General features: G+C 44.4%; 1 protein-coding gene across 6 annotated transcripts in view; it reads right to left on the bottom strand.

The window, feature by feature from the left end:
- TBC1D8 (TBC1 domain family member 8) overlaps positions 1-26,933 on the bottom strand; it is a 121,650-nt gene that overhangs the window by 76,298 nt on the left and 18,419 nt on the right. For 5 of the 6 annotated variants that reach the window (XR_009566110.1, XR_009566111.1, XM_030838777.2 and 2 more), the window contains exon 2: positions 4,584-4,739. Coding sequence is in view for 4 of the 6 variants with exons in the window: in XM_030838777.2 (XP_030694637.2) it covers positions 4,584-4,739 (156 nt within the window). In the remaining 2 variants the exon portion in view is untranslated. The remainder of the gene's footprint in view (positions 1-4,583; positions 4,740-26,933) is intronic. The other variant, XM_030838781.2, reaches the window with a different exon arrangement.

Genomic DNA, 26,933 nt, shown 5'->3' with positions numbered 1-26,933 from the left:
AAGCCCATGTGCAGCAGCAAAGACCCAACGCAGCCAAAATAAATAAATAAATAAATAAGTTTATTACCAAAAAAAAAAGTGGATTAAAGACCTAAATGTAAGACGAGATACTATAAAACTCTTAGAGGAAAATATAGGGAGAACACTCTTTGACATAAATCACAGCAAGACCTTTTTTGACTCACCTCCTAGAGTAATGGAAATAGAAACAAAAATAAACAAATGGGACCTAATGAAACTTAAAAGCATTTGCACAGCAAACGAAACTATAAACAAGATGAAATGACAACCCTCAGAATGGGAGAAAATATTTGCAAATGAATTAGCAGACAAAGGATTAATCTCCAAAATATATAAACAGCTCATGCAGCTCAATATTAAAAAAAACAAACAACCCAATCAAAAAGTGAGCAGAAAACCTAAATAGACATTTCTCCAAAGAAAACATACAGGTGGCCACGAAGCACATGAAAAGCTGCTCAACATCGCTAATTATTAGAGAAATGCAAATCAAAACTACAGTGAGGTATCACCTCACACCAGTCAGAATGGGCATCTTCAGAAAATCTACAAACAACAAATGCTGGAGAGGGTGTGGAGAAAAGGGAACCCTCTTGCACTGTTGGTGGGAATGTTAAGTGATACAGCCACTATGGAGAACAGTATGGAGGTTCCTTAAAAAACTAAAAACAGAATTACCATATGACCCAGCAATCCCACTACTAGGCATATACCCTGAGAAAACCATAATTCAAAAAGATACATGCACCCCAATGTTCATTGCAGCACTATTTACAATAGCCAGGTCATGGAAGCAACCTAAATGCCCATCAACAGATGAATGGACAAAGAAGATGTGGTACATATACACAATTATTACTCAGCCATAAAAAGGAACGAAACTGGGTTATTTGCAGAGACATGGATGGACCTAGAGACTGTCATACAGAGTGAAGTAAGTCAGAAATAGAAAAACAAATATCGTGTGTTAATGCATACATGTGGAATCTAGAAAAATGGTACAGATTAAACTGTTTGCAAGGCAGAAATAGAGACACAGATGTAGAGAACATCTACATGTTCTCTACAAGCGGGGGAAGTGGGGGATGAATTGGGAGATGGGATTGACATATATATATGTCAATTGACATATATATCTACACTAATATGTATAAAATAGATAATTAATTTTAAAAGAAGACCTATTTAAGTAATAGAAAACATGAGGAGATGAAAAAATAAATAACAAACAATGTACATGCCTTAATTTAAAAAAACACCATATTGGGCTTCCCTGGGGAGCAGTGGTTGAGAATCTGCCTGCTAACGCAGGGGACACGGGTTTGAGCCCTGGTCTGGGAGGATCCCACATGCTGCAGAGCAACTGGGCCCATGAGCCACAACTACTGAGCCTGCGCGTCTGGAGCCTGTGCTCCGCAGTAAGAGAGGCCACGACAGTGAGAGGCCCATGTACCGCAAAAAACAAAACAAAACAAAAAAAAAAACAAATAAAAAACAAACAAAAAGAACGTTTCCTTAAATGATTAAAGAAATCAATCTGGGGCTTCCCTGGTGGCGCAGTGGTTAAGAATCCGCCTGCCAATGCAGAGGACACGGGTTCGAGCTCTGGTCTGGGAAGATCCCACATGCCGCGGAGCAACTAAGCCCGTGCGCCACAACTACTGAGCCTGCGCTCTAGAGCCCGTGAGCCACTACAGAGCCCACGTGCCACAACTACTGAAGCCCGCGTGCCTAAAGCCCATGCTCCGCGACAAGAGAAGCCACCACAATGAGAAGCCCACGCACCGCAAAGAAGAGAAGCCCCCGCTCGCCGCAATCAGAGAAAGCCCACGCACAGCAATGAAGACCCAACGCAGCCAAAAATAAAAAAAAGAGAAATCAATCTGTGTCCTGGAGGAGCACGTGGAGTTGCAGAAAAATGTAACATGGTATATGCTCAAGGGAGTAACAGGTTATAACCAAGTTCCTAAAGGGACTAATGCTACTGAACTTCAGTGATAAAAAACAGTTAGCCCCACAAAAAGCACATCACCCACAATGGCGGAGGCAGGAATCAGACCAGCCTGAGATTTCTCCCTTTGCCACTTAAATACTGAAAGACCCCGAAGTGATGGCCACCAAGCTCCACAGTCTGGCCAGAGCCCATCAGACCCAGCCAAGGTGTCATTCGAGTTCAAAAGCAAGGCACAAACACTTGCAAATGTGAGATGTTATTAGGAGAAGAAAACAGGAATATAGCCAATTAAGACAGGAACCAAAATAAAAGACTCTGTGCTGGGAAAGCTGTACCTGATGGAAGCACTAAATCAATTTACATAGAGAACTGAGCCAAATAATGGTGGAAAGTGTGGTTACAGAAGAGAATGGAAATTACCACGTACAATGAATAGTAAGACTTTTAAAAATGAGAGCCTAATGGACATATATACACCACCAAATGTAGAATAGGTAGCTAGTGGGAAGCAGCGGCATAGCACAGGGAGATCAGCTCGGTGCTTTGCGACCACCTAGAGGGGAGAGATAGGGAGGGTGGGAGGGAGATACAAGAGGGAGGGGATATGGGGATATAAGTATACATATAGCTGATTCATTTTGTTATAAAGCAGAAACTAACACACCATTGTAAAGCAATTATACTGCAATAAAGATGTTAGAAAAAATAAAAAATGAGAGCCTGGGGAAGCAGGGGAGGGATGAGAACGCTGACATCCCTGTCCTTCAGGAGGGGAGTCAATGAACATTGCCAGAACGGAAACACTGTCTTCAAAAGCCACAATTCTGACCTTGTCATGCTTTTAAACATCTCTCCCCTTGACCTTAAATGAACCTTTTAGAAAGTAAGTGCTCGGGGTTTATCTGAAGTTTAACAGTTCTTTCGTTTCACTTCAGCATCTTTCCTTTTATTGAAATCCACTAAAAACAATATTTTTATCATAAACTAGCACTGTCAGACAAGCTGCATTTTTATAAAGCATGTCTATCCTTCTTCATAACTATCCCTGGACTCGTCTAAATGCATTAGAAAGTTGTGTTGGGAATTCTCTGGCGGTCCAGTGGTTAGGACTCAACGCTTTCACTGCCGTGGTCCCAGGTGTAATCCCTGGTCAGGGAACTAATATCCCCAAGCCACACAGTGTGGCCAAAAAAATACAAAGAAAAAAAAAAAGTTGTCTGGATGATGTGACCCCAGTGTCACTGGAGGTCCCCTTGGGTGCCTAGGATGTGGGGCAAGATATATTTTCTTATCTGTACTTTCCAGTATTAACTGATTATATTGAGCGTGCATCATTTCATCACTTAATGCAAATAGAGAATGATTTGTTCAAAAAAAAAAACAGACTGGAAAAACATGCCAAGATGTGAACAGCTGTTAGTAATGGTGGATATGGATGACAATTTTCTTCTTTAAACTTTCCTGTATTTTTTCCAGGAAAAAAAAAAAATTCATCCAATGTTGTTCAAGAATGTGAGGTGACAATGAAAGTTTATGGTAATTAGTAAAATGTTAAGAGGAAAAAACCACAACTAGAAACCTCTGTGGAGAGGCACACACGCAGACACAAGTGATTAGCACCAGATAAAAGGTTATAGGTGATTTCTTTCTCCTCCTTTCTTACCTATTTTCTAATTTCTGAAGGATGAACATTTAGTACTTGTGTAATTAAAAAGACACATCTTGGGTTTTTTTTAATATACATTATTTTATTTATTTTATTTATTTATTTTTGGCTGCATCGGGTCTTCGTTGCTGCGCGCAGGCTTTCTCTAACTGCGGCACGCGGGCTTCTCACTGCAGTGGCTTCTCTTGTTGCAGAGGACAGACTCTAGGCGTACAGGCTTCAGTAGTTGTGTCATGCAGGCTCAGTAGCTGTGGCTCACGGGCTCTAGCGCTCAGGCTCAGTCGTTGTGGTGCACGGGCTTACTTGCTCCGCGGCATGTGGGATCCTCCCGGACCGGGGCACGAACCCGTGTCCCCTGCATCGGCAGGCGGACTCTCAACCACTGCGCCACCAGAGAAGCCCCGGTTTTGTTTTTTAATAGAAGTGGCTTCTCAGGGTGCAACGATTCCCAGCCCCAGAGGAGGTGGAGTGACGAGGCGGAGTATTGGACAGTGCATGCAGGAGGAACTGAAGCTCAGCTGGAGAGGATGCGAAGGTGATTTCTAAATTCCCGTAGGGCTCAGCAGTCCAGTGATTCAGTGCACATGTGGAACAAGGGTGAAGGCTGGCATAAGACAGACCCAGCCCCAGACGCCTCCCCTGCCCTGTTACGGTATATGCACACGCCCCAGACTCGTGTGTTATGTCAGACACAAGATGAAGAAAACAGCTGGATTCACAGCCCCCTGGACCAACACGCCACTCGAAAGCCTGGATGCCCAAGCTTAGAGCCTCTACACGCTTCCAATGGTTGGAAAAGAAAAACAAAAAAAGAAAGGAAGAACAAAGAGCTCATGGCAGCAGATGAGGTTCTAGAAGGAGTTACCTTCTAGCGTCACGACCATGCAGATACTCATGCCCAGACCTCAAGGTGGGGAACACTCCACCTGGAACAAAACTCACCCGTGGCCACGGCCCAGTAAACGTCCGATCCACTCAGTAACTCACCACATGCTATGGGAGAATACACCTGGGAGCCGGGGACCTGGAGGAGAATTCGAAACGGAGCGACCCGGGCGTTGGAATCCAGCACCGCGTCCAGGGCCCCCACCAGGCGACCTTCAAGAGACAAGAGGACAACACACATGTGAGCACAGGAACAGACAGGCCAGCAGCCCACGTGCAGCCACCCGCTCCCCGCGCACGTGCCCTGCCTCTAGGCTCGACCCCGGGCAGCAGGCCTGGTGTCCAGCTCGCGAAGCCCGGAGATCTAGCTGCCTTGTCCCGTTTCAGAGCATCTGGAACAGAGGCCGGCATTTGCGGCCACTCAGCGCAGATTTGCAGAATCAATGAGCAAGTGAACAAGGGGCCCCCGACAAGCCACCCAAGCGAGCTGAGTCTTTGGTTCCCCCAGCGGCACGGTACAGGAGGCCACAGCATGCAGTAAATAAAGGCTAGGGATCCAGAGGCTGACGGCCTGACTTGAATTGTGGCTCCACTACTTTCCAGCTGTGTGACCTTGGGCAAGGTGTTTAACTTCTCTGTGCCCCAGTTTCCCCATTTGTAAAATGGACTAACCACAGTGTATCTTCCTCACAAGGTAACTGTGAGAATTAAACCAGTTAATGTATGCAGCATTCAGAGGGCTCAGACTATCACCTGGCCATGAGAAGTATTACCTAAATGTTGCCCTTTATTATTATTATTATTATTATATCATCATCGCAAAGGTGGAAGACTAATCCAGCAAGGAACTGTGAGAAGCAAATAAGAAAACATACTGAGGGACTTCCCAGGTGGTGCAGTGGCTAAGACTCCACGTTCCCAGTGCAGGGGGCCCAGGTTCCATCCCTGGTCAGGGAACTAGATCCCGCATGCATGCTGCAACTAAGAGTCTGCATGCCGCAACTAAGGAGCCTGCCTGCTACAACAAAGACCTGGCATAGCCAAATAAATAAATAAAATTAATATTAAAAAAAAAAAAAAGAGGGCTTCCCTGGTGGCACAGTGGTTGAGAGTCTGCCTGCCGATGCAGGGGACACGGGTTTGTGTCCCGGTCCGGGAAGATCCCACATGCCGCGGAGCGGCTGGGCCCGTGAGCCATGGCCACTGGGCCTGCGCATCCGGAGCCTGTGCTCCGCAACGGGAGAGGCCACAACAGTGAGAGGCCGGCGTACCGCAAAAAAAAAAAAAAAAAAAACAAAAGAAAACATATCGAAGTCCTTCACACACCATGAAGCACACAACACAAAAGTTTACCATCCTGTTGTCATGAAAAGCACCATGAATCGACAGCAGAGGGAAAAAATGACAACACCTGCTCCTGCCCCATCTTCTACTGCCTAGAACTCAAGACGGTTGAGAGGATTAAGACCCTCTAATTCTTACGTAACAGGCCCTGAGGAAGGGCCACAAGTTTCTGCAGAATGTCCCATAGTTTGGTTTTGTCTGATGCTTCATCATAATTAGAGCATAATTAGATTCAGGTTATACATCTTTGCAATGAGTCACAGAAGTGGTGTTGTATCCCTTTTACCCCATCCTATCAGGTGCCAGGAGATTTTGTTTTGTCCCATTACTGGTAACACTCCTTTGACCAGTGGATGAAGGGTGTCTGCCAAGCTTCCGTTTGTGCGGTGTCTCCTTTCTCTTTGTCATTAACAAGCACTCCGTGGAGAATTACTTTGAAACTCTGTTCCTCATTAACTTTTCAACTTATTCTTTTAGCCCTATCAGTCTGGGTTCACCTTTTCCTACTTTATCCAACGGGTTTGAGGCAGGAGGGAAGGGGGCAGGGCACAACCCTTAAAGAATGACACAACCCTTGAGAAAAACTGGATACGACACAAACTGGTTGCTACCACTGTCCCCTTCCTGGCAGATGCCCCCCTCATCCTATCCAGGCTCTGACTGTCCACGCACCCCACCCCTACACTCACCGCGATCTGTCCCACTTAATGGCTTTAGGGGAAGAGGGGAGAAAGGGTGTGTGGGTTTTTAGAGCAATTATTCCTTAGGCTGCCCACAATTTTTGCCTCCTTACTGGTTGGCTGCTGACTTACAGAAAACTGAGAGGCCTGAAAGCTCTCTGCTTTAATGTAGAATCTAAGCAGCAGCTTAGGGGAGCTCTGATAAAACACACCGGGTGGGGGGAAGGGAGCAGAGTGTGGAGTTAAGGTTGCATTTGTGTAAGATTGATGAAACACGTTTGCCTATCAAAAAAGGGGGTGTAATAAGGAGGCTGACGGAGACTAGAAAAGGACTAAAGACCCTCACCCACCCCACACATGTACACCTGGCACTCCCACCAGAACTCAGAGCTCCGTTTGGTAAAACCCTGAGCAACCAAAGACGGAAGTGGGCAGGCTGGCCAGTAACTCAGAGCAGAAGCAGTCTTTTTTTTTTTTTTAATTTTACTGAAGTATAGTTGATTTATTATGTTGTGTTAATTTCTGCTGTACAGCAAAATGATTCGGTTTATATATATATATATATATATATAATATATTCTTTTTCATATTCTTTTCCATGATGGTTTATCACAGGATACTGAGTATAGTTCCCTGTGCTTACAGTAGGACCCTGTTGTTTATGCAGCCTATATATACTAGTTTGCATCTGCCAGTCCTCCCCGTCCCACCCTCCCCCTTGGCAACCACAAGTCTGTTCTCTATGTCTATGAGTTTGCTTCTGTTACATAGATATGTTTATTCAGATTCCACATGTAAGTGACATCATATGGTATTTGTCTTTCTCTTTCTGACCTACTTTACTTAGTACTGATGCCAAAAACCTGGCCTCTGTGCACTGGTGCTGAATCGAATCTCAGAGACAGAGTTTTGGGTGAAGTAGAAAAGAATAGCTTTATTGCTTTGCCAGCCAAAGGGGGATACAGCGAGCTCGTGCCCCTTGAAGACTTCAGGTGGTAAAATTGTACATTACCACAATATCAACAGGCTCTAGTGTGACAGCAGATGACATCTGAAAGAACAGCAAGACCCCATCTGGGGAGGAGCCCAAAGACAAAAGAGGTCAAAACCAGGACACCTGAGGAACCTGAAACCTGAGGCACCTACTGCTGTAGCTATAGGCACCTACAGCAAACCTTAAACACAGCCCAAGTCATAGTAAGAATAACATACAATTCACAATAAAGAACCACTCTTCAGTTCTTACTACCCGACACATCATGTCTGGCTTTCAACAAAGAATACTGAAAGGCAAGAAAAAACATGATCTGAAGAGCTAGCAAGCATCAGAATGGGCATCATACATGGCACAGATCTTGGAATTATCACACAAGGAATTTAAAATAACTGTGATTAATAGGTTAAGGGCTCCAATGCAAAGGCAGACAATATGCAAGAACAGATACCTAATGTAGCAGAGAAATGGAGACCCTAAGAACTAGTCAAAAAGAAATGCTAGAAAGCAAAAACACACTAAAAGAATGAAGACTGTGTTTGGTGGGCTCATCAGTAGACTGGACACAGCCAAGATGAGCTTGAAGATAAGTAAATAGAAATCTCCCAAACTGAAATACAAAGAGGAAAAAAAGATGAAAAGACAAAAAAGAGCATCCAAGAACTGTGGAGCAACTTTAAAAGGTTTAAGATATACATAAACGGAATACCAGAAGAAGAAAGAGAAAATTGTTTGAAGTTATAATGGCTGAGAATTTCCTAGAACTAATTACAGACACCAAGATAATTACAAATACAGGAAGCTCAGACAACATCTAACAGGTTAAATACCAAAAAATACACGCGTAGGCATATCATATTCAAATTGCAGAAACCAAAGACAAAGGGAAAATCAGAATGGAAAAAAACAGCTTACCCGTAGAGGAACGAAGAATTACAGCAGACTTCTTGTTAAAAACCATACAAGCAAGAGTGTGGAATGAAATATTTAAAGCGTTGAAAGAAAAAAACACCAGCCTAGAATTCTATACCCAGTGAAACTATTCATCAAAAGTAAAGGAGAAATAAAGAATTTTTTAAGCAAACAAAAACTGAAAGAATACATTTCCAGTAGACCAAACCGGTAATAAATGTTAAAAGAAGTTCTTCAGAGAGAAATAAAAATGATATGTCAGAACTAAGGCCTTCATAAAGAAAGCAAGTGGTGTGCTGGAGAAGAAAAAAAAGCAAACTAAAATATTTTCTTTTTCTTATTTGTAATTGATCTAAAAGATAACTGTTAAAGTAATAATAGTGAAAATGCACTGGGTGATCACAGCACATGGAAGAAGTGAATAGCAGCAATGTCAAAGGATCAGAGGGAAGACTTGAAAACACAGTTATAAGACAGTGTTATTTGAAGGCAGACTTAGATTAGTTTGAAATGTATATTGCAAACTCTAGGGCAACTCCTACAAAATTTTTTTAAAGAAGTATAACTGATATCCTAAGAGGAGAGAAAATGGAATCATAAAATATTCCATTGAAACCAAACAAGGCAGAGACTTTTTTTAATGTAATGAAAACAAATATGGTGGGTATTAATCCAACTACAGTTCACCCTTGAACAACACAGATGTGAACTGCACAGGTCCACATAACACATGAATATTTTTCAATAGTACATACTACAGTGCTACATGAGCCACGGTTGTTGAATCCCTGGTTGGTCGAATCCACGTATATGGAGGAACCACAGACCTGGAGGAATCATGGTATTTGGAGCGCTAGCTATAAGTTATACACAGATTTCTGACTGCATAGAGGGTCGGGACCCCTAACCCCTGCACTGTTCAAGGGTCAACTGTATATTATGATCACTTTCAATGTGAATGGTCTGAACACACTATGAAAAGACTGAGATTTCAGAGTGGATTAAAAAAAATTTCTTTTAAATCTCAGTTGTATGCTGTCCCCAAGAAACCCACTTTATTAAGAGTCAGATTAAAGGAAAAGGGATTGGGGGAGGAGGGGGAGACACAGTAAAGAAATGGAGGGCTTCCCTGGTGGCACAGTGGTTGAGAGTCAGCCTGCCGACGCAGGGGACACGGGTTCGTGCCCCGTCTGGAAGGATCCCACATGCCGCAGAGCGGCTGGGCCCGTGAGCCATGGCCGCTGAGCCTGCACGTCCGGAGCCTGTGCTCCGCAACGGGAGAGGGGCAGCAACAGTGAGAGGCCCGCGTACCGCAAAAAAAAAAAAAGAAATGGAGAAAGATATACCATGCTAACATTAATGAAAAGAAAGATGGAGTAGCTATATTAATTTTCAGACAGAGTAGACTTCAGAACAAGAAAAATAAAGGGGGGCATTACATAATGATAAAGGGGTAAACTGTGCAAGAAGACGTAGCAATCCTTGTGTGCATCTAACAGAGCATCAAAATACATGTAGCAAAAACTGATAGAACTGTAAGGAGAAATAGATTAATATACTACTATAGTTGGGGATTTCAATACCCACCTTGCAGTAACTGATAGATCAAGCAGGTAGAAACTCAGTAAGGATCCATCAACTGGATCTAAATGACATGGATAGAACATTCCATTCAACCACAATAGAATGCACGTTCTTCAAGCTTGCATGGAATATTCACCAAGGTAGAACATAGTCTGGGCCATAAAACATACCTTGACAAATTTAAACAGAATATAAAATCACATAAAGTGCATTCTCAAATTACAGTGGAATTAAACTAGAAATCAGTAACAGAAAGATAGCTGGAAAATCCCCGAATATATGGAGATTAAACACACTTGCAAATAACACATGGGTCAAAGAAGAGGTCTTACGCTTTCAAATATTTGAACTAAATAAAAATGAAAACACAACTTAGAAAAAAATGTACAATGTAGCAAAAGCAGTGCTTAGAGAGAAATTTATAGCAGTAAATGCATAAATTAGAAATGAGGAAAAAACTGAAAATCAATCATCTAAGCTCCTCCTTTAGGAAACTACAGAAAGAAGAGCAACATGATCCTAAAGAAAGCAGAAGAAAATAATAAAAATTGAGCAAAAAAAAACAACAAAATTCAAAATAAAAAAACAAGCAGCAAAAAATCAATAAAGCCAAAATCTGATTCTTTGAAAAGATCAATAAAAGTGATAAGCCTCTAGCTGGTCTAAGGAAGGAAAAAGGAGGGAAGATATCAATACAAATTACCAATATCAGAAATGAAAGAGGTTGTCACCACTGGTCCCTTTGATATTAAAAGGATACTAAAGGAATACCATGAACAGCTCTATACTCACAAATCTGACAACTTACATGAAATGTACCAATTCCTTGAAAGACACAAGTTATCAAAACTCACACAAAGAGAACTAAATCATTTGAATAGGCCTATATTTATTAAAGAAATTGAATCAATAATTTAAAACCTGCCCAATAAAAGTAAATACCAGGTCCAGATGGTTTCACTGGTGAATCTACTAAATGTTAAGGAAGACATGATAATAATCCTTCACAATCTCTTTCAAAAAAACAAAAGCAGAGGGAACACTCCCCGCCTCATTCTCTGAGGCCAGCATTATCCTAATACCAAAACCAGATAAAGATTTTACAATAAAGGAAAACTACAGACCAGAATCTCCCATGCAAAAATCCTCAAAAAAAATTAGCAAATCAAATCCAACAATGTATGAAGAGAATTAGGTGCCATAAACAAGTGGGACTTAATCCAGGTATACAAGGCTGGTTCAACATTTGCAAATCAATCAGTGTAATACACCACGTCAACCAACTAAAGAAGAAAAATCATATGATCATATCAATCGATGCAGAAAAAGATTTGACAAAAATCCAACATCCATTCACGGTTAAAATCAAACCAACCATCTTTGGGCAAACTAGGAATCAAGAACCTCTTTCGTGTGATAAGGAGTATCTACAAAACACCTACAACTAACACCATAATGGTGAGAAACTGGATGCTTTCCTGCAAAGATGAGGAACGAGGCAAGGATGTCTCCTCTCACTACTCCTACTCAACATCATACTAAAAGTTGTAGCTACTGTAATAAGACAAGAAGAGTAAATAAAAGGTATACAGATAGGGAAGGAAGAAATGAAACTATCTTTGCTCACAGATGACATGCTTGTTTTTATAGAAAAATCCCAAAGAATCAATAAACAGACAAACAAACAAAAACTTACAGAATAAGCAAATATAGAAAGGCTGCAGGACAGAAGGTTAATATGACAAGTGCTTTCCTAAATACCAGCAATGAACAACTGGAATTTTAAAAATGTAAATACCACTGACAACAGCAAAAGGTGTTTTTATTAGGTAGAAATCTAACAAAATATGCACAGGATCTATATGCAGAAAACTACAAAACTCGATGCAAGAATTCAAAGAAGACCTAAACACATGGAGAGATAGTCCACGTTCATGGATTGAAAGATTCAATACTGTTAAGATGTCAATTCATCCCAACCTGATCTACAGATTCAGTGCAATACAATAAAAATCCTGGCAAGCTATTTTGTAGATATTGACAAATCGATTATAAAGTTTACTTGAAAAGGCAAAGACCTAGAAGAGCCAATAACAATACTGAAGAAGAAGAAAGTTGGAGGACTCATGCTATACAATTTCAAGACTTAACTACAAAGCTACAGTAATCAAGACAATGTGGTATTGGCAATAGGATACACAGGTTAATGGAAAAGAATCAGATCATATCTCAGAAACATATCCTACAAATACAGTCAACTGATCTTTGACAAAGGAGCAAAGGTATTCAGTGAAGGATAGTCTTTTCAACAAATGGTTCTGGAATAATTGGACATCCATATGGAAAAAATTAATTAACCTAAGACATCGACCTTCCACCTTTCAAATATTAACCCAAAATGAAACACATACCAAGTGCTGACAAGGATGCCAGCAACAGGAGCTCATTCATTGCTGATGGGAATGCTGATGGTACAGCCACTGTGGAAGACAGTTTGGTAGTTCTTCCTGAGCTAATCATATAGTCTTACACCATCCAGAAATCACACTCTTAAGTATTCATCCAACTGTTTTGAAAATTCATGTCCACACAAAAACCTGCATACAAATATTTATAGAAGCTGTATTCATAACTGCCCCAAGCTGGAGGCAACCAAGCTGTCCTTCAACAGGTGAATGGATAATCAAACTGTGGTACATTATTCAATGGAGTATTATTCAGTGATAAAAAGAAGCAAACTATCAAGCCATGAAAATGGAAGAGAGAGAGAACTTAAATGCATACTGCTAAGTGAAAGAAGCCCTCCTGAAAAGACTGCATTCTGTATGATTCCAACCATTCTGGCAAAATGAAAAGGGAAAACTACAGCAAGGGTAGAAAAATCAGCGATTGCCAAGAAGATGCTGAATTAGGCAAACATAGGGGAATTTTAGGGTGATGAAACTGCTCTGTATGATACTGTAATTGTGTATACGTGACACTATGGCTTTGTCAAAATCCACAGATGTTTCCAGCATAAAGAGTGAAACTTAATGTCTGCAAATTTTGGGGAAAAAAAATCATTTAGGAGGTCCGGGGATTCCCGAGTGAATGCAGAATATGACCAAAAAAAATCTAACTGTATTACAAATGTATGAAACAAGGGAGCGAAGGCAGTAAAGGGAAATGGTGTTGATTTAAGTAACTTTGGAAATGAACAGTCTTTAGGAAGTAAGGCCAAAGGAACATACGTAAGTTCTGTACTCCATGGAGTCTGGTATACTAGAAATGAGCAAATAAGAAAAAGGATGATGGAAGGTGTAAGCCAGGCTCCTAACTGGAGTGGGAGTTTACAGATAGGGAAGAATAATCTGTACAGTAATGAATCAGAGTCAAAGGCACAGGTATAAACTGATGTTTAGTTTACTATAGATACAAATGGCTACATATAGAGACACTTACTGATGTGTATATATACAAGGGTAATATACATAATTCCTTTCTCTGTCAGCTGAGAGGGCCCAGATGCCATGAGCACACCCAGCACCCAGATCTTGGTTTCTAATACCAACCTCCAGAAAAAGGGGATTAGTGCTCTTTGGAAAAATGGTTGATTCCAGGACTGGAGCAGGAAATATACAAGATGATCCTGGAGCATCTTGTAGTGGCTGAAACATAAGAAAGTGCTCCAAAAAAAAAACAAAAAAGTCCCACAGTATGGGAAGTGGAGGGAGTATAACTTTTCAGTGGAGAAACCTGACAAGCACTACCTTGGCCAGGTGATCAAGGTCAACATGTCATAAATCACGCTAACAGCATGCACTCTTGATATGATGCAATAAGAGTAGCATTTTATCCCTGTTCTTCCTCCCAAACACCCTTAACCCCACTCTAATCATGAGGAAAACTTCAAATTCCAATTAAGGAACATTCTACAAAATACCTGGCCAGTACTCCTCAAAACTGTCATGGTCATTTCAAAACAAGGAAAGTCTAAGAAACTGTCACAGCCCAAATGACAACTAAAGGTTAACATCGTATCCTGAATGGGATTCTGGAGCAGAAAAAGACCAAGGAAATCTGAACAAAAGATGGACTTTGGTTAATAATCATATTAGTGTTCTACTGCTGCTGTGACAAGTTACCACATAGTAGCTTAACATAAAACAAACGTATTATCTCACAGTTCTGTAGATCAGAAGTCTGATACGGATCTCACTGAGCGTTAATCAAGGTGTCAACACATGCCTTCCTGGAGGCTCTGGGTGAGAGTCCATTTGCCTGCCTCGTCCAGCTTGAAGAAACCACTCCCTTTACGTGGCTCATGGCCCCTGCTCTCATCTAAAGCCAGAAACACCAGGATGAGTTCCCCACGCTGCCATCTCTCTGGTTCTCTCTTCAGAGTCCCTCTTCCAGCTTTAACAACCCTTGTGATTCCATTGCACCCACCTGGATAATCTCCCTGGTTTAAGGTCCACTGATGAGCAACCGTAATTCCACCTGTGCTCTTAACCACCTTTGCCGTGTAACCTAACATAGTCCCAGGTTTCAGTCATTATTATGCCTATCACGGTAACTGATCAGTATCAGTTGGTTAATTGCAAGGGTAGTACATGTTTTTCCTTACTAACACACTAACATGTCCATAATAGGACACACTGGGTGAGGGTAGATGAGAACTCTCTCTACTATCTTCCCAATTTTTCTCTAAACCTAAAACTGTTCTAAAAATAAAGCTTATTAAAAAGAAAAGGACAAGGAGAGTCAGCCCAGTCAGTGCCCACCTGCAGACAAGTGTGTGGGGTGGGGGGGTGACCCCCCTGTCTGTGCAAATGCAAACTCTCCTGCAGGAACCCCAGGAGGGGGCAGGGGCACTGAATGGGGGAGGGGAGGGGTAAGCCAGAGCACTCAGGGCGTAACCAAAAGCAGCACAGAGACAAAAGAAATAAGGAGAGGAGAGGCCAGGACCGCAGAGAAGATGCAAAGCTGGGAGGAAGGGCAGCGAGAGTTCTCAGCAGGAACACCAAAGTGAGAAGTGAAAACTCCGGAAGAGAAAATTATCCTTCAACTCCTGTTGTTGCACAGGTGCAATAAAGAGGTTAACATGGCAAAGAAATCCTTCAAAGTTATTAGAAAATAGAGTAAAATGTCTGCAAATTTCAAATGGGTCAAAGACAAAAACACATACCCATAAACAGAGCAAATATACGGGGCAGTGTTTAGGCGCGGCTCCTAACGGCAGGGTACACAGCCCTGTTTATTCCGCCCTTTTATAAAGAAGCTGAAGAGAACTCACATGGACGTCTTTTACGCAATACCTATTAGCCAGGCGCAGGCTCATTAAAAAAATATACACAGGGAAGTTGTACAGTACTGTGTCTGTTTTCTCATGAATCGTCACAAAATCCTCACAGAAATGCACCGTCACCCACAAAGCTGTACCTCTACCTGCATTCACACTGAACGCAGAGCTGTCCCCATTCCTCCAGAAACAGCCCCCCAAAGGCAGGGCAGCGGGCGTGGAGTTTTCTGGTTTCCCTGCCGAGGTAGCTCCATATGGCTTGTCTGGCGCTCCAGGGAAACCCTCCTGGTGCCCCGGGAGCGCAACACTCCTATTTTTAACCGATTAGAATAACAACTCAGGCTGAGATAGCTGTCGAGTGACATGTTTTATAATTAGGGCCCGAAGAGGGACCTAGGAATAATTTGCTCCTAAGAGAGAAAGCTGTCATTCTTTCATCCTGGCTGCATTTCATGCATGTGGATGGAACCAAATTTAAGATGAAATGACAGCTGCTGACCTGGGAACAAGCGAGGATGCTAGAAGAAGCCTTCCCACTGTAACCGAGCGGGACCCTATGGGGCCTTCCTGGGACAGGCCCCCCGCCCCCATATCCTCTGCTTCAGCTCCTCTCTGAAGTACCTAGATAACAGCATCTAATGCACATTTCCTAAGCTGTTTTGCAGATGTGAAACCCACCTCCCCACCAAATGGGAGATGTTAACTACTTGATGACCCTGAGCACACAGCCCCAGGCCTCCTGGAGCCTAAACACTGATCATGTGAACCCCTGTCACTCCACCCACTTACCCAACATCAGCCGGGAGAATTGTGCACAAGCTGATCACACACCCTGTGACACCCCTCCCTCACCTGGCTTTTAAAAATGCTTGGCAGAAACCCTTCAGGGATGTCCGGGCTTTTCAGGGTGTGAGCCACCCATCTCCTTGCACGGCCCTGCAATAAACCTTTCTCTGCTCCAAACTCTGACATTTTGGTATGTTTGGCCTCTCCGTGCGTTGGATACACAAACTTGCGCTAACACCACTGCCTCCTGGCTCTTATAACCTCTATGCTGGGCCTGGAAACTCACCACGGGCAGCAGTGACAGCTGTCCAGTCTTAGTAATAGCACCAGAGTGTAATGAAACCCATTTTGAAAACCAGCAACACCCATCCCCCACGAAAAGCATTTTAATGGAAGTCAGTAAACCAGAAAGCCTGAAGTCTTTTTTTTCCCTCCTGCATTAAAGAAAGCAGGTCCTCCTAATGGCCTTGGGCTTGGAAACAGTATACCTAAGCAGCCTCATGACAAAAACTTCTGCTTCTCCAGTGAAGGCCTTCTCATCACAGCTCACACGGATCAGTGTGACAGTGCATTCACAGGCACCAGCTCAGCATCATAAACCCCAACGGGGAAACCAGTTTGGGCTACATCTCTGTCTTCATGTCAGGGCTGTGTGGTTCGGCTATTGTCTCTGTTTTGGAGGCTTAGGCGGAAAAGCAAATAAAGGACCAGAATAAATGCGAAACTTTTAGTTGTGAAAAGTAACAAATAACCAAAAAGGATCACATAAAGTCCTTTCTACTGACTATCAAAGAGAGAAGATAAAGGTTAGGGTATTTGCATTCTCAACATGAGAATGTTGACAATTCCCCTATTCAAAATACATAAAATTCATAACCCGAATTACTAAATTGCGAGTTCCTTTTCACAAAGAATTTGATAGAATTCGATATATCTTTTCGTGGGATTCCCTTATGAGTCCCACACATCTCCACCAAACCAGGAGCTGCCTGTGCTATTTTCAGAGAACGCAGCAGCTTGGTGGGCAAAGTCACAGGGTAACCAGTCACGCAGAGGGTAACACGGGCAGCCACGTGCCCATCACGGCGGCAGGACGAGCATGCCGAGTCCACAACACGGGCCCACGAGCAAGTGATGGTCCAGAGACGAGGGCTCCAAGGGCCTCGCAAGAGAGGGATTCCAGGGACGTCCCTGGCGGTCCAGGGGTTAGGACTCCTCACTTCCACTGCAGGGAGCCTGGGTTCGATCCCTGGTGGGGGAACTAAGATCCCACATGCCACATTACGTGGCCAAAAAATAAATTAAAAATAACAAAAAAAAGAAAAAGGGAGAGAGAAGGATTCCAGCCCCGTTCTCGAGAACAGGAGAGGCAGCCACCCAGCCCTCACCTGCTCACTGTGTCCCAGATACATGGGAACAAGGACAGCCACACAATGACCCCTGGTTTCTCAGGAAACCAAGAGACAGCAGACAGAGCGTACAGCTGCTAGCTCTGATCAGCCAGGGGGACTCGCACTGCCAGACTGGCTGTCCTGTTCACGCTGGAATTAAAGGAGAGATTTTTTTTTTTTTTGTCTTCAGTCCAAAACTGTGAAAATTCTTTATTGGGTACAGAGTTTCAGTTTTCTAAGATGCAAAGAGCTCTAGAGATGGGCAGTGGTGATGGTTGCATAACAATGTGAATGTACTTAACACCACTGAACTGTACACTTAAGAACAGTTAAGGCGGTCGATTTTATGTTATGTGTTTTTTACCACAATTTTCTTTAAACTGTGAAAATTCTAATGGTCAGAAATTTCTGCAGTTGGGCTCCTAAGTAAGTACAAAAACTTTTCCTAACCCCATCCCCCAACTGACTAATCATAAATGCATCTGAACATAAATGTCCACGCTGCTGAACCCTGGCACGTTCTTCTAGAAGCTCCATAAATAACCCTTGGATGGGGACCAAGCCGTCTGCTTTGGCTCACACTTAACGTACGGATCCTGCCATCGTGAACCTCCAAGCAGGGTGACGAAATACTCAAAATATGTGACAGCAAGAATCCTGCACTGAAACGCCATCGTGACAGCCAGTTCCAAAACAGGGGCTGCCCTGCCTTACAGACACGTGTTCCTGTAGGTATGACGAAACGCTCTTCTGAAAATTGCCCAGAATGTCTATCCATTTGGTCGTCCATTTACCTGGTCTTCCGGTGTGATGCTTATGTATAGCAATTAGCACTCAATTCTCAATCAGAGATGATTCAAGGAAATGAAATGAAAGGGCAAGGGATACCACGAAAGAAGGAAAACCAAGACTCAACAAAGGGCTTGGCTTTAAGATCTGAAACACCAGCCGCCAGAGCATCTGGGGCAGACAGGGATGGGTACTTGGTCCACCTCCACCGCCAAGCCCAGCACAATCCAGGGGCACCCAGAGCTCTTCCCTGGATACAGACTATGAAATGAAACTCTATGAAATGTGGCCTGACTGCTCCAGAAATGCCCACTCACCCGCCTGATGGGTCCACCCCTGTGCTAATCCACCCTTGCCATTCTGCTTGGCTCTATCCAGAAACCTCACTGTCACACTCTTTTTTTTAACATACAAAAAGCCCTACATAATTAACATATACAACTTAAGGGTTTTGGAGATAAGTATACACCCATGAAACCATCACCATAATCTATGCCATAAACATTGTCCATCACCTCTAAAAGTTTCCTCTCGGCCTTTTAGTAATATGTATATCTATAATGTGATAAGAACATTTAAGATCTACCCTCTTAACAAATGTTTAAGTATACAGTATTGTTAACTATGGCCGTTACATGCTGTGCAGTAGACCTCTAGGACGTATTCACCTTGGATAACCAAAACTTTGTGCCCCTTGACTAACACCTCCCCATTTTCCCCTCCCCCCAGCCCCCGGCAACCACCACTCCACTCTCTGCTTCTCTGAGTTTAATGATTTTAGATTCATCACATATGTGGTATTATGTGGTATGAGTCCTTCTGTAACTGGCTTGTTTCACTTAGCATAATGTCCTCAAGGTTTATCCATGTTGTCGCAAACGGTTGGATCTCCTTCTTTTTTAAGGCACGGTCACCCATTTTAATCCTGGACTTTCCTTCCTTATATTCCGTAACCTATGAAGATCTCCTAACCCCTGAAGACTAGACCATCCCTAACCCATGAAGCCTACAAAAACAAGTCGCAAAATTACATCATACCGACCGTGTTGCAATCAAATACAGCAGAAGAGGCTGTATTCCCTTGCCAGTTTCTGCTACTTCAAAACAACCAAAGTCCTTTGGCAGAACATGTCTGATCTCTCAATTCTGTGAGAAACTGTCTTGGGTCAAGTATTTTAATGGCCTGATGCATGTGGTACCTACAGGTTGTGAAAGGAGACTTTTTTTTTTTTTTGGCCACACCTCTAGGCATGTGGGCGGGATCTTAGTTCCCTGACCACGGATCGAACCCACATCCCCTTCAGTGGAAGCACAGAGTCCTAACCACTGGAACGCCAGGGAGGAGACTTCCCATTTGAGATGGAATAATTTATCATTTTTGATGTCACATGGTTAATAAGCCCAACAGATATCACCTGTATCCCCCAAATCACACAAAGTTTATAAAGAACAGCTTTTCCAAAAGTCTTTCCTAAAAAAATAAGACCCAGTCTCAATTTGTCCTCCTAACGCAGTCTGTTTTTTGGTTTTGATTTTCTTGGTTAAGAAATGAACACATTTTTGCTGTAGAAATTTGGGGAAATACATAAAAGCACAATGGAGAAAATTAAACTTATCTCACATCTTGCCACCTGACAATAGCCCTTGGTATATGTCCTCATGGAGTCGTTTCTAACTAGGCACAGATTTAGACGATCAAGTTCCCACACTGGGGATATCGTGGCTTGGAAGTTAAAAAAAACAACGACTGAACCTGAAACGCAAAGAAGTTTCCTTTCATGCTGGGAGACGGTTGCAGAAAGGCAGGTCAACTTGCTCAACAAGACTTCTAGGTGCTGCACAAACCAGTTTTACCAGCCAAATCTAATCGTAAGTACAGCCTGCCAGCACCTGGAGCTGCTACAACCACGAGATGACCTGCACCTCACAAACCTCACTTTTGCTTAATGGCCCTGTACATAATTAAAGGCAGGAAAGGGAGCTTAGCTGCAGGCAAGGAGCACAGAGAAATAAATAAGATAAAGCAACAGTGCCTCCTTTGCAAAATGGAAATCAAGAGGAGGGTCCAAAAGGTCAGTGGAGCAAGACAGTTCCATCGGCTCAAGTTCAAAGTAAAAGACAGTACCCGGTGGATTCCAGCGCCTCACGTTGGAAACACAGCCCCCAACTCCCACCCAACCCCCACTCCCACCCGGCTGCCCCAGGGGAGCCTGTAAAACAGCAAACAAGTCTTTAAAAGGGATGAGTCCGCCTGTTTCATCAGGCTTACCGATACAGCAGCTCGTGCACCATTTTTAAAACACACTTTTATTGACCGCCTACTACATGCCAGCGTTGTCCGTGTTTGTAAACTGCAGCCCGTGAGGCCACAGCAGGTTCCATTCAGCTGGGAAGTGAAGGGTGCAGGCGTGTGGACCAAGAGAGGTCAAGCTTAGCACATCGGTGTTTGCAACAACTGTCTTCCACAACCCCTTGTGACCTTCGCAATCAAGCCCATACTTACCTCTGACTTTCATTTTGACACCTGTGTCCTTGACCATAACAGAGTCTTTTCAGGCATCAAATTATAGCTGATTCGCTACAACTAAGTGTTGGATGGTTACAACCCCTAGGAGCCCTCTTACTCTAAGTGCATGTTTAAGGGGATATAAGGGGGCGGGGCAGACACCCTGCGTCAGCTCCCAACACCTGGCGCACCTGGCTCCTCTCGTGCCCTTAAGAAACATCTGCTGAATGAGTCCTTTGAATAAAATCAAATCAGAGAACACGGTTCTTTAAGCTCACTTGGGGGACACTGTCTCCATATGCCACAAGTAGCTGGAGTTTTGTTCTCTGTGGATTCTGATCTTGAAATCTGATTACTCAAAGCCGGCCATCTGTCACCCCCTTTCAGTGACTCGCAGGCTCTGTTACAGAACTCCACTAATCTTATCTTGGGCTAAAGCAGAAGATAAGCGTTTCGGTAACTAAATTTATCGCAGGGATTAAGTAGGTTTTCTCGTTTTCTGTTTTTTGTTTTGCCTGCCCTCAATGTGTACTCAGAAATGCCAAGCCTTCCATTCTCTAGGGTCCTACAGATTCAGATTAATGAACCATTAATTCAGGAAAGCAGAACACAGGAGGAGAGAGCAGGGGGGTAAGGAGAATATACTCCTTCCCCAAGGAAATAAAGAAATGGATTTATCCCCATCACCCATGGTCGGCCTTCCCCTAGGGTGCCACTGTTGCAGACCTGGTCTGTAGCCAGCGTCTTCAGGTCCTGAGAAAGCCGTGGACCAGGCTCAGCCATGTGTGGGTCATAAGTGGTTCTGTGGCAGAAACAGGAGGAAAGGGAGAGAGGGTTAAGACAGCGGCTTGGCCCCCGCTCTAAGGCCATCATACATCATGGGAACAGGGGTTCCCTCGCCTGTCTTTAGAAAATCTTTCTTTCTGGACCCAAGATGCACATCTGCCCACAGGCATGGGCAGAGACCCTGTGGGAAAAGCAAACTTGGAGCCAGTAATCAGAAAAAAATCAAACTAAAATTTAATAAGTCAGAATGGGGGAGACTTAGCAGGAGCAACTGACGTCCTCAGACTCACGGATGTCTCTTTATTCCAAGGAGTTTTCCACTGGGAATTCTGATCCTGAAATCTGCCTGTTCAAAGTCTGCCATTGCCGAAGTCACCGCAGCCTTCAAGGCTCTGGGTCCCGACAACAAGCCAGTGCAGGGCACTTGCTGGCAAAACGCTCTGACATTTACTCTGCAGATGCACGCCCAGCAGTAACCATGGAGGCAGGCCATCTCACGGCCGGGGGCCCTTCCGTTCTGAGCACTTTTATGCTGCAGAGGCCACTACCCAGCAGAAACCGGGTCAAGCCCATGTCACGTAAGGCTGATGACATACGAGGACCCCAAGAGACAAGCAACTTTCAGCCAGGTGTGGGTTAGCCAAGCTCTAAAAATCTCTCTTTATACATTCAAGACAAGTTTAAATTGTTAAAGTAATGAGAATGGAAATGGAAATAAAAATAAACACAATCCGGGCTTGCCTGGTGGCGCAGTGGTTAAGAATCCGCCTGCCAATCCAGGGGTTCAAGCCCTGGTCCGGGAAGATCCCACATGCCGCGGAGCTACTGAGCCCGTGCGCCACAACTCCTGAGCCTGCGCTCTAGAGGCCGTGAGCCACAACTACTGAGCCCGCGCTCTAGAGGCCGTGAGCCACAAGTACTGAGCCCATGTGCCACAACTACCGAGCCCATGTGCCACAACTACCGAAGCCTGCACACCTAGAGCCCGTGCTCCGCAACAAGAGAAGCCACCGCAATGAGAAGTCCACGCACTGCAACAAAGAGTAGCCCCTGCTCTCTGCAACTAGAGAAAGCCCACGCACAGCAGTGAAGACCCAGCCACAAATAAATAAATAAGTAATTTTTTTCAAAAAGAACTTTTAGGGCTTCCCTGGTGGCGCAGTAGTTGACAGTCCACCTGCCAACGCAGGGGACGCGGGTTTGTGCCCCAGTCCAGGAAGATCCCACATGCCGTGGAGCAGCTAGGCCCGTGAGCCATGGCCGCTGAGCCTGTGCGTCCAGAGCCTGTGCTCCTCAATGGGAGAGGCCACGACAGCGAGAGGCCCGCGTACCGCAAAAAAAAAAAAAAAGAACTTTTAAAAACATCTAAAAAATAAAAATAAACACAATCCTACCACCCACTCAATCCTACCACCTCAACAAATCAAACGAACGTCTTGTTTCCACGTTTCCTTCTATTAAATGGGTGGTACCTATTTCATTCAGAAAGGCAAGGAGGGCAGGAAAGTGGTACCTTAGTACTTAGAGCTTAGTACTTAGATCTTAGTGCTTAGTACTTAGAGCTGCGTAATGTCTCCAATGCCCTGAGAAGGCCCAGAAGACGTATGGACTCCATTCCACTGGATACCCCAAAGAACCAACAGTCAGTCTAAATCAGGGAAGTCGTATGTTGTTCCAGACTCACAAAGTCCTGGGTTCAAATCCTAACTCTGTCCCATGTTAGCTGTGGGCCTTAGTGTCCTGTCCAGTAAGGTCTGTATGGATGTTGAAACATGTACAGAGCACCTGGACCACACATGTTTTGTGTATCCCCCCAAAAAAGATGCTGAAGTACTTTAGGGTGTGACCTTATTAAAATAGGGTCATTGCAGGTGTAATTATTAGTTAAAATGAGCTTATACTGGTATAGGGTAGGTGCCCCTAACCTACTCTGACTGGTGACCCTGTGAGAAGATGGCCACGTGAAGACAGACACAGAGGGAGAAGGCCTTATGACGATGAAGGCAGTGAATGGAGCGACGCAGCTGCAAGGGAGCCCAAAGATTCCCAGCCACCACCAGAAGTGAGGAAGAGGCAAGAAAGGATTCCCCTAGAAGGGTCAGGGAGCCTGGCCTGCTAACCTCTTGATCTTGGACTTTTAGACCCCAGAACTGTTGTTCTTTTAAGCAACTCGGTTTGCGGGTCTTTGTTACAACAGCTCTAGGAAACGAATACACTGCCCAACTAGGGAGACTTCCTGGCAGTCTCTGCACATCCGCACAGAAAGTAGGACGGCTTCAAACGTGCAACAACAGGGCCTCCGCAAGCTCCCACAGCAGACCGACCATCGCACCCAACGATCTTTCTGGACCCAAAACGGACTTCATAACTAATCTTTACTGACTGGTTGTTAACGTTATTTATTTCACCCATCGCCCTGACTTGTCAATAATCTAAATCCAGCAAAAGGCAAACTCAGGGAGGAGGTGCCCATGCATTCAAAGCCTTTAGCAGAGGCTGCCCTGGTGGCGCAGTGGTTAAGAATCCACCTGCCAATGCAGGGGACACGGGTTCAAGCCCTGGTCCGGGAAGATCCCACATGCCATGGAGCAACTAAGGCCATGCACCACAACTACTGAGCCCGCGTGCCACAACTACTGAAGCCCACATGCCTAGAGCCCGTGCTCCGCAACAAGAGAAGCCACCACGCTGAGAAGCCCGCGCACCGCGACGAAGAGTGGCCCCCGTTCACCGCAACTAGAGAAAGCCTGCCCGTAGCAACGAAGACCCAACGCAGCCATAGGCTGGGTCTTTCTCTCTAACTGGATGACGGTGAGCAAGTCGTTGTCTTAACAGGTTGGCACAATCTAACCCTAAGTGTCAGGGAAAGCCGAGATGCAGGCAGTGGCACAGAACACCTCTCCGGTCCCAAGATCCTCGTCCAAAACACGAGGGTCTCACCCATTCACAGACAAGCCTGAGCTAGGGCTCAGAAATGTTCTTCAATGCCGACGCTGACATGACGCCACTGTGTCGGGGTCCCCAGGCAGCCTGGGGGGTGAGGCGGCACGTCAGGGGCACGCACAGGAGGTAGATGCCAATGCAGGGCTCAGGTGAGAGGCTGCAAATCACGACACACACCCACAAAATGCACGGGTGGCACATCTTCCAATGCTGTCATTCCGTTAAGTGAAAACCAAGATACAAACCTGCATATACACTATGAACTCGATAATATCAACAAAATTCACAGATAAAGCTGGAAAAGCAGTACAAAAAGGTTAACTGTGGGATTAAGAGCTGTTTCTTTTTCCTCTCTTTTTCCAATTTTCTACCATTAGCATTAATTTATAAGATCATGGGAGAAAGCATCATTACAAAAGAAATGTTTCTAGTGTTTTGTTTTCTAACTTACAGAACTAAATCATGACGGGAAATGGTCTTTTTAATACTACTCTACTGACTGTTTTATGACATTTTCCTTCCAAGGAGAGCCAGCTCTTGTGATAGTGTATTACATAATCGCTCGTGGAACGAAGATGAGCTACCAGACCAGTCAAGATTCTAATTGTTCAAGGCTTTAAAATCAGTATTTAAATAAAACAGTACCCCCAAATTTCGAAGATGGGTCCACCTGTGTTTTCAGCCAGTGTGTTGTCACACCAGCCTGTCACAAGCCCTTCCCAGCGGGTCTGAACACTGGTCAGTGTGTAATGTGTTTTGCTACAGCCAGGAATGTATACATACTTATATGGTGGCATTTGTCAGACAAGCCATCAGGCCGAGCAGGTCATGCAGCAATGCGACCTGGGTAGTTATGGCTACAAATAAAAGGGTAGAGGGACTTCCCTGGAGGTCCAGTGGTTAGGATTCCACATTTCCATTGCAGGGGACGTGGGTTCGGATCCCCGGTTGGGGAACTAAGATCCCACATGCCACACGGTGCAGCTAAAAAAGGAAAAAAAGGTTGAGGGGCACAGGAGAATGTCAAGGCAGCACCTGTGTCCACCAAAACACATGAGGTCAAGGCCTTAAGAAGCCATAAAACAAGAACAGGAGAGTCAAAGACTGACACAAGGTACAAAGGGCACGCGAGCCAACAGTGTGTGACCCTAAAACAGGGATCCGGCTGTCCCCGGGTCTGACGTGGTCAGCTACATTCCAGCCGTGTCCAAAGTCTGCACGACCCCAAAGATGCTGGGGAGCCGGTGCTCTGGACGGGGTTCTCTCAAGCATGCAAAAGCCTGGTAAGTTACGTCCCTCGGTCTCAATCTGTCCTGTAACAATCTGTGACAGCTCTGTGGTGCTGAGCTGCTTTTCATGCTGCGATTCTAACCCCTGTTCCTAAGAGAGAACACACTGCCCTTCCCGTGTGGTATTATTATACCGTCCCCGCTGCCACTCTACCTTATAAAGGAGAGGAGGGTTCACTGGCTTAACAGACAGCTCGTTGTTTAGGTTCGGCCAGGTGCTCGCGGAGTTAGCCCTGAAGTGCTAAGCCCTCCACAAGCCAGAGAAAACCTTCCCCTCCACAGCCAAGGCCCCCTCTCCTTCTAGAACCTGACAAACGTACCTTCCGAAGCTGCCAGAAACAGCAGGAGAGAAGCAGGGGAGGATTCTCTGCAAAGCAATCTCCAAGAAGAGCAGTACGATTCAAACCTTCTTCCTTTCTTTACACACATTTTTAAAAGTATTTTCATCGTTACCTAAATACAGCTTGTAAGTGCTGTGTGTCTAAGGAAAGTTCATTTGCTATTTCAAGGCTCTATGAGCAATGCTTTCAAATTTCCTAAAAACAATTTCTAGAGAGTCCTAGAAGGGTTGTTTGCAGGCTAACCGAGGTAAAAAACTACCATATTTCTATTCCCCAAATCCAAAACTACATTAAAAAACAACTCTTCAAATTTAAGGAAAAACTTCATGTTAATTTGATATGTATTAGGTTGGCGCAAGTGAGTGAATAGATTTGGCCAGGGTTTTAAGTGATCGGTGGATAGGAGGTGAGCTAGGGTTATTCCCCAAGAGAACTCACCAAAGGCAAGACTGAATTTGAGGCCCAGCCTCAATGTAACTTTTTTCCCCCAACCTTCTTGAGGACATGGTCCCTTTTTTGGTACACAGCCTAGACCTACCAGCTGCCAGGAGTACTCGCAGATTATTACTGAGGAAGCCTGGTGGCAGGAGGGGCGGGGAGGGGGGGCGGATCCAGAGTGTCACGAAGGGCTGAGTGGGCAAGAGTCCTCTTCCAAGCCCTTGGAGACATGCTACAGCTTCCCCACAGCAGCAGGACAGGACGCATACTCCCCCAAATGGGCTTGTGAGCAGACTCAGAGCCCTTGTCTCGAGTGCCTTAGAACTAAGCCCCTCAATCTGCA

This window comes from Globicephala melas, chromosome 12 (genome assembly GCF_963455315.2).
Source record: "Globicephala melas chromosome 12, mGloMel1.2, whole genome shotgun sequence".
Lineage (NCBI taxonomy): Eukaryota > Metazoa > Chordata > Mammalia > Artiodactyla > Delphinidae > Globicephala > Globicephala melas.
Note: the sequence above shows the minus strand (reverse complement) of the source record. Positions and strands in the feature narration are given on the sequence as shown.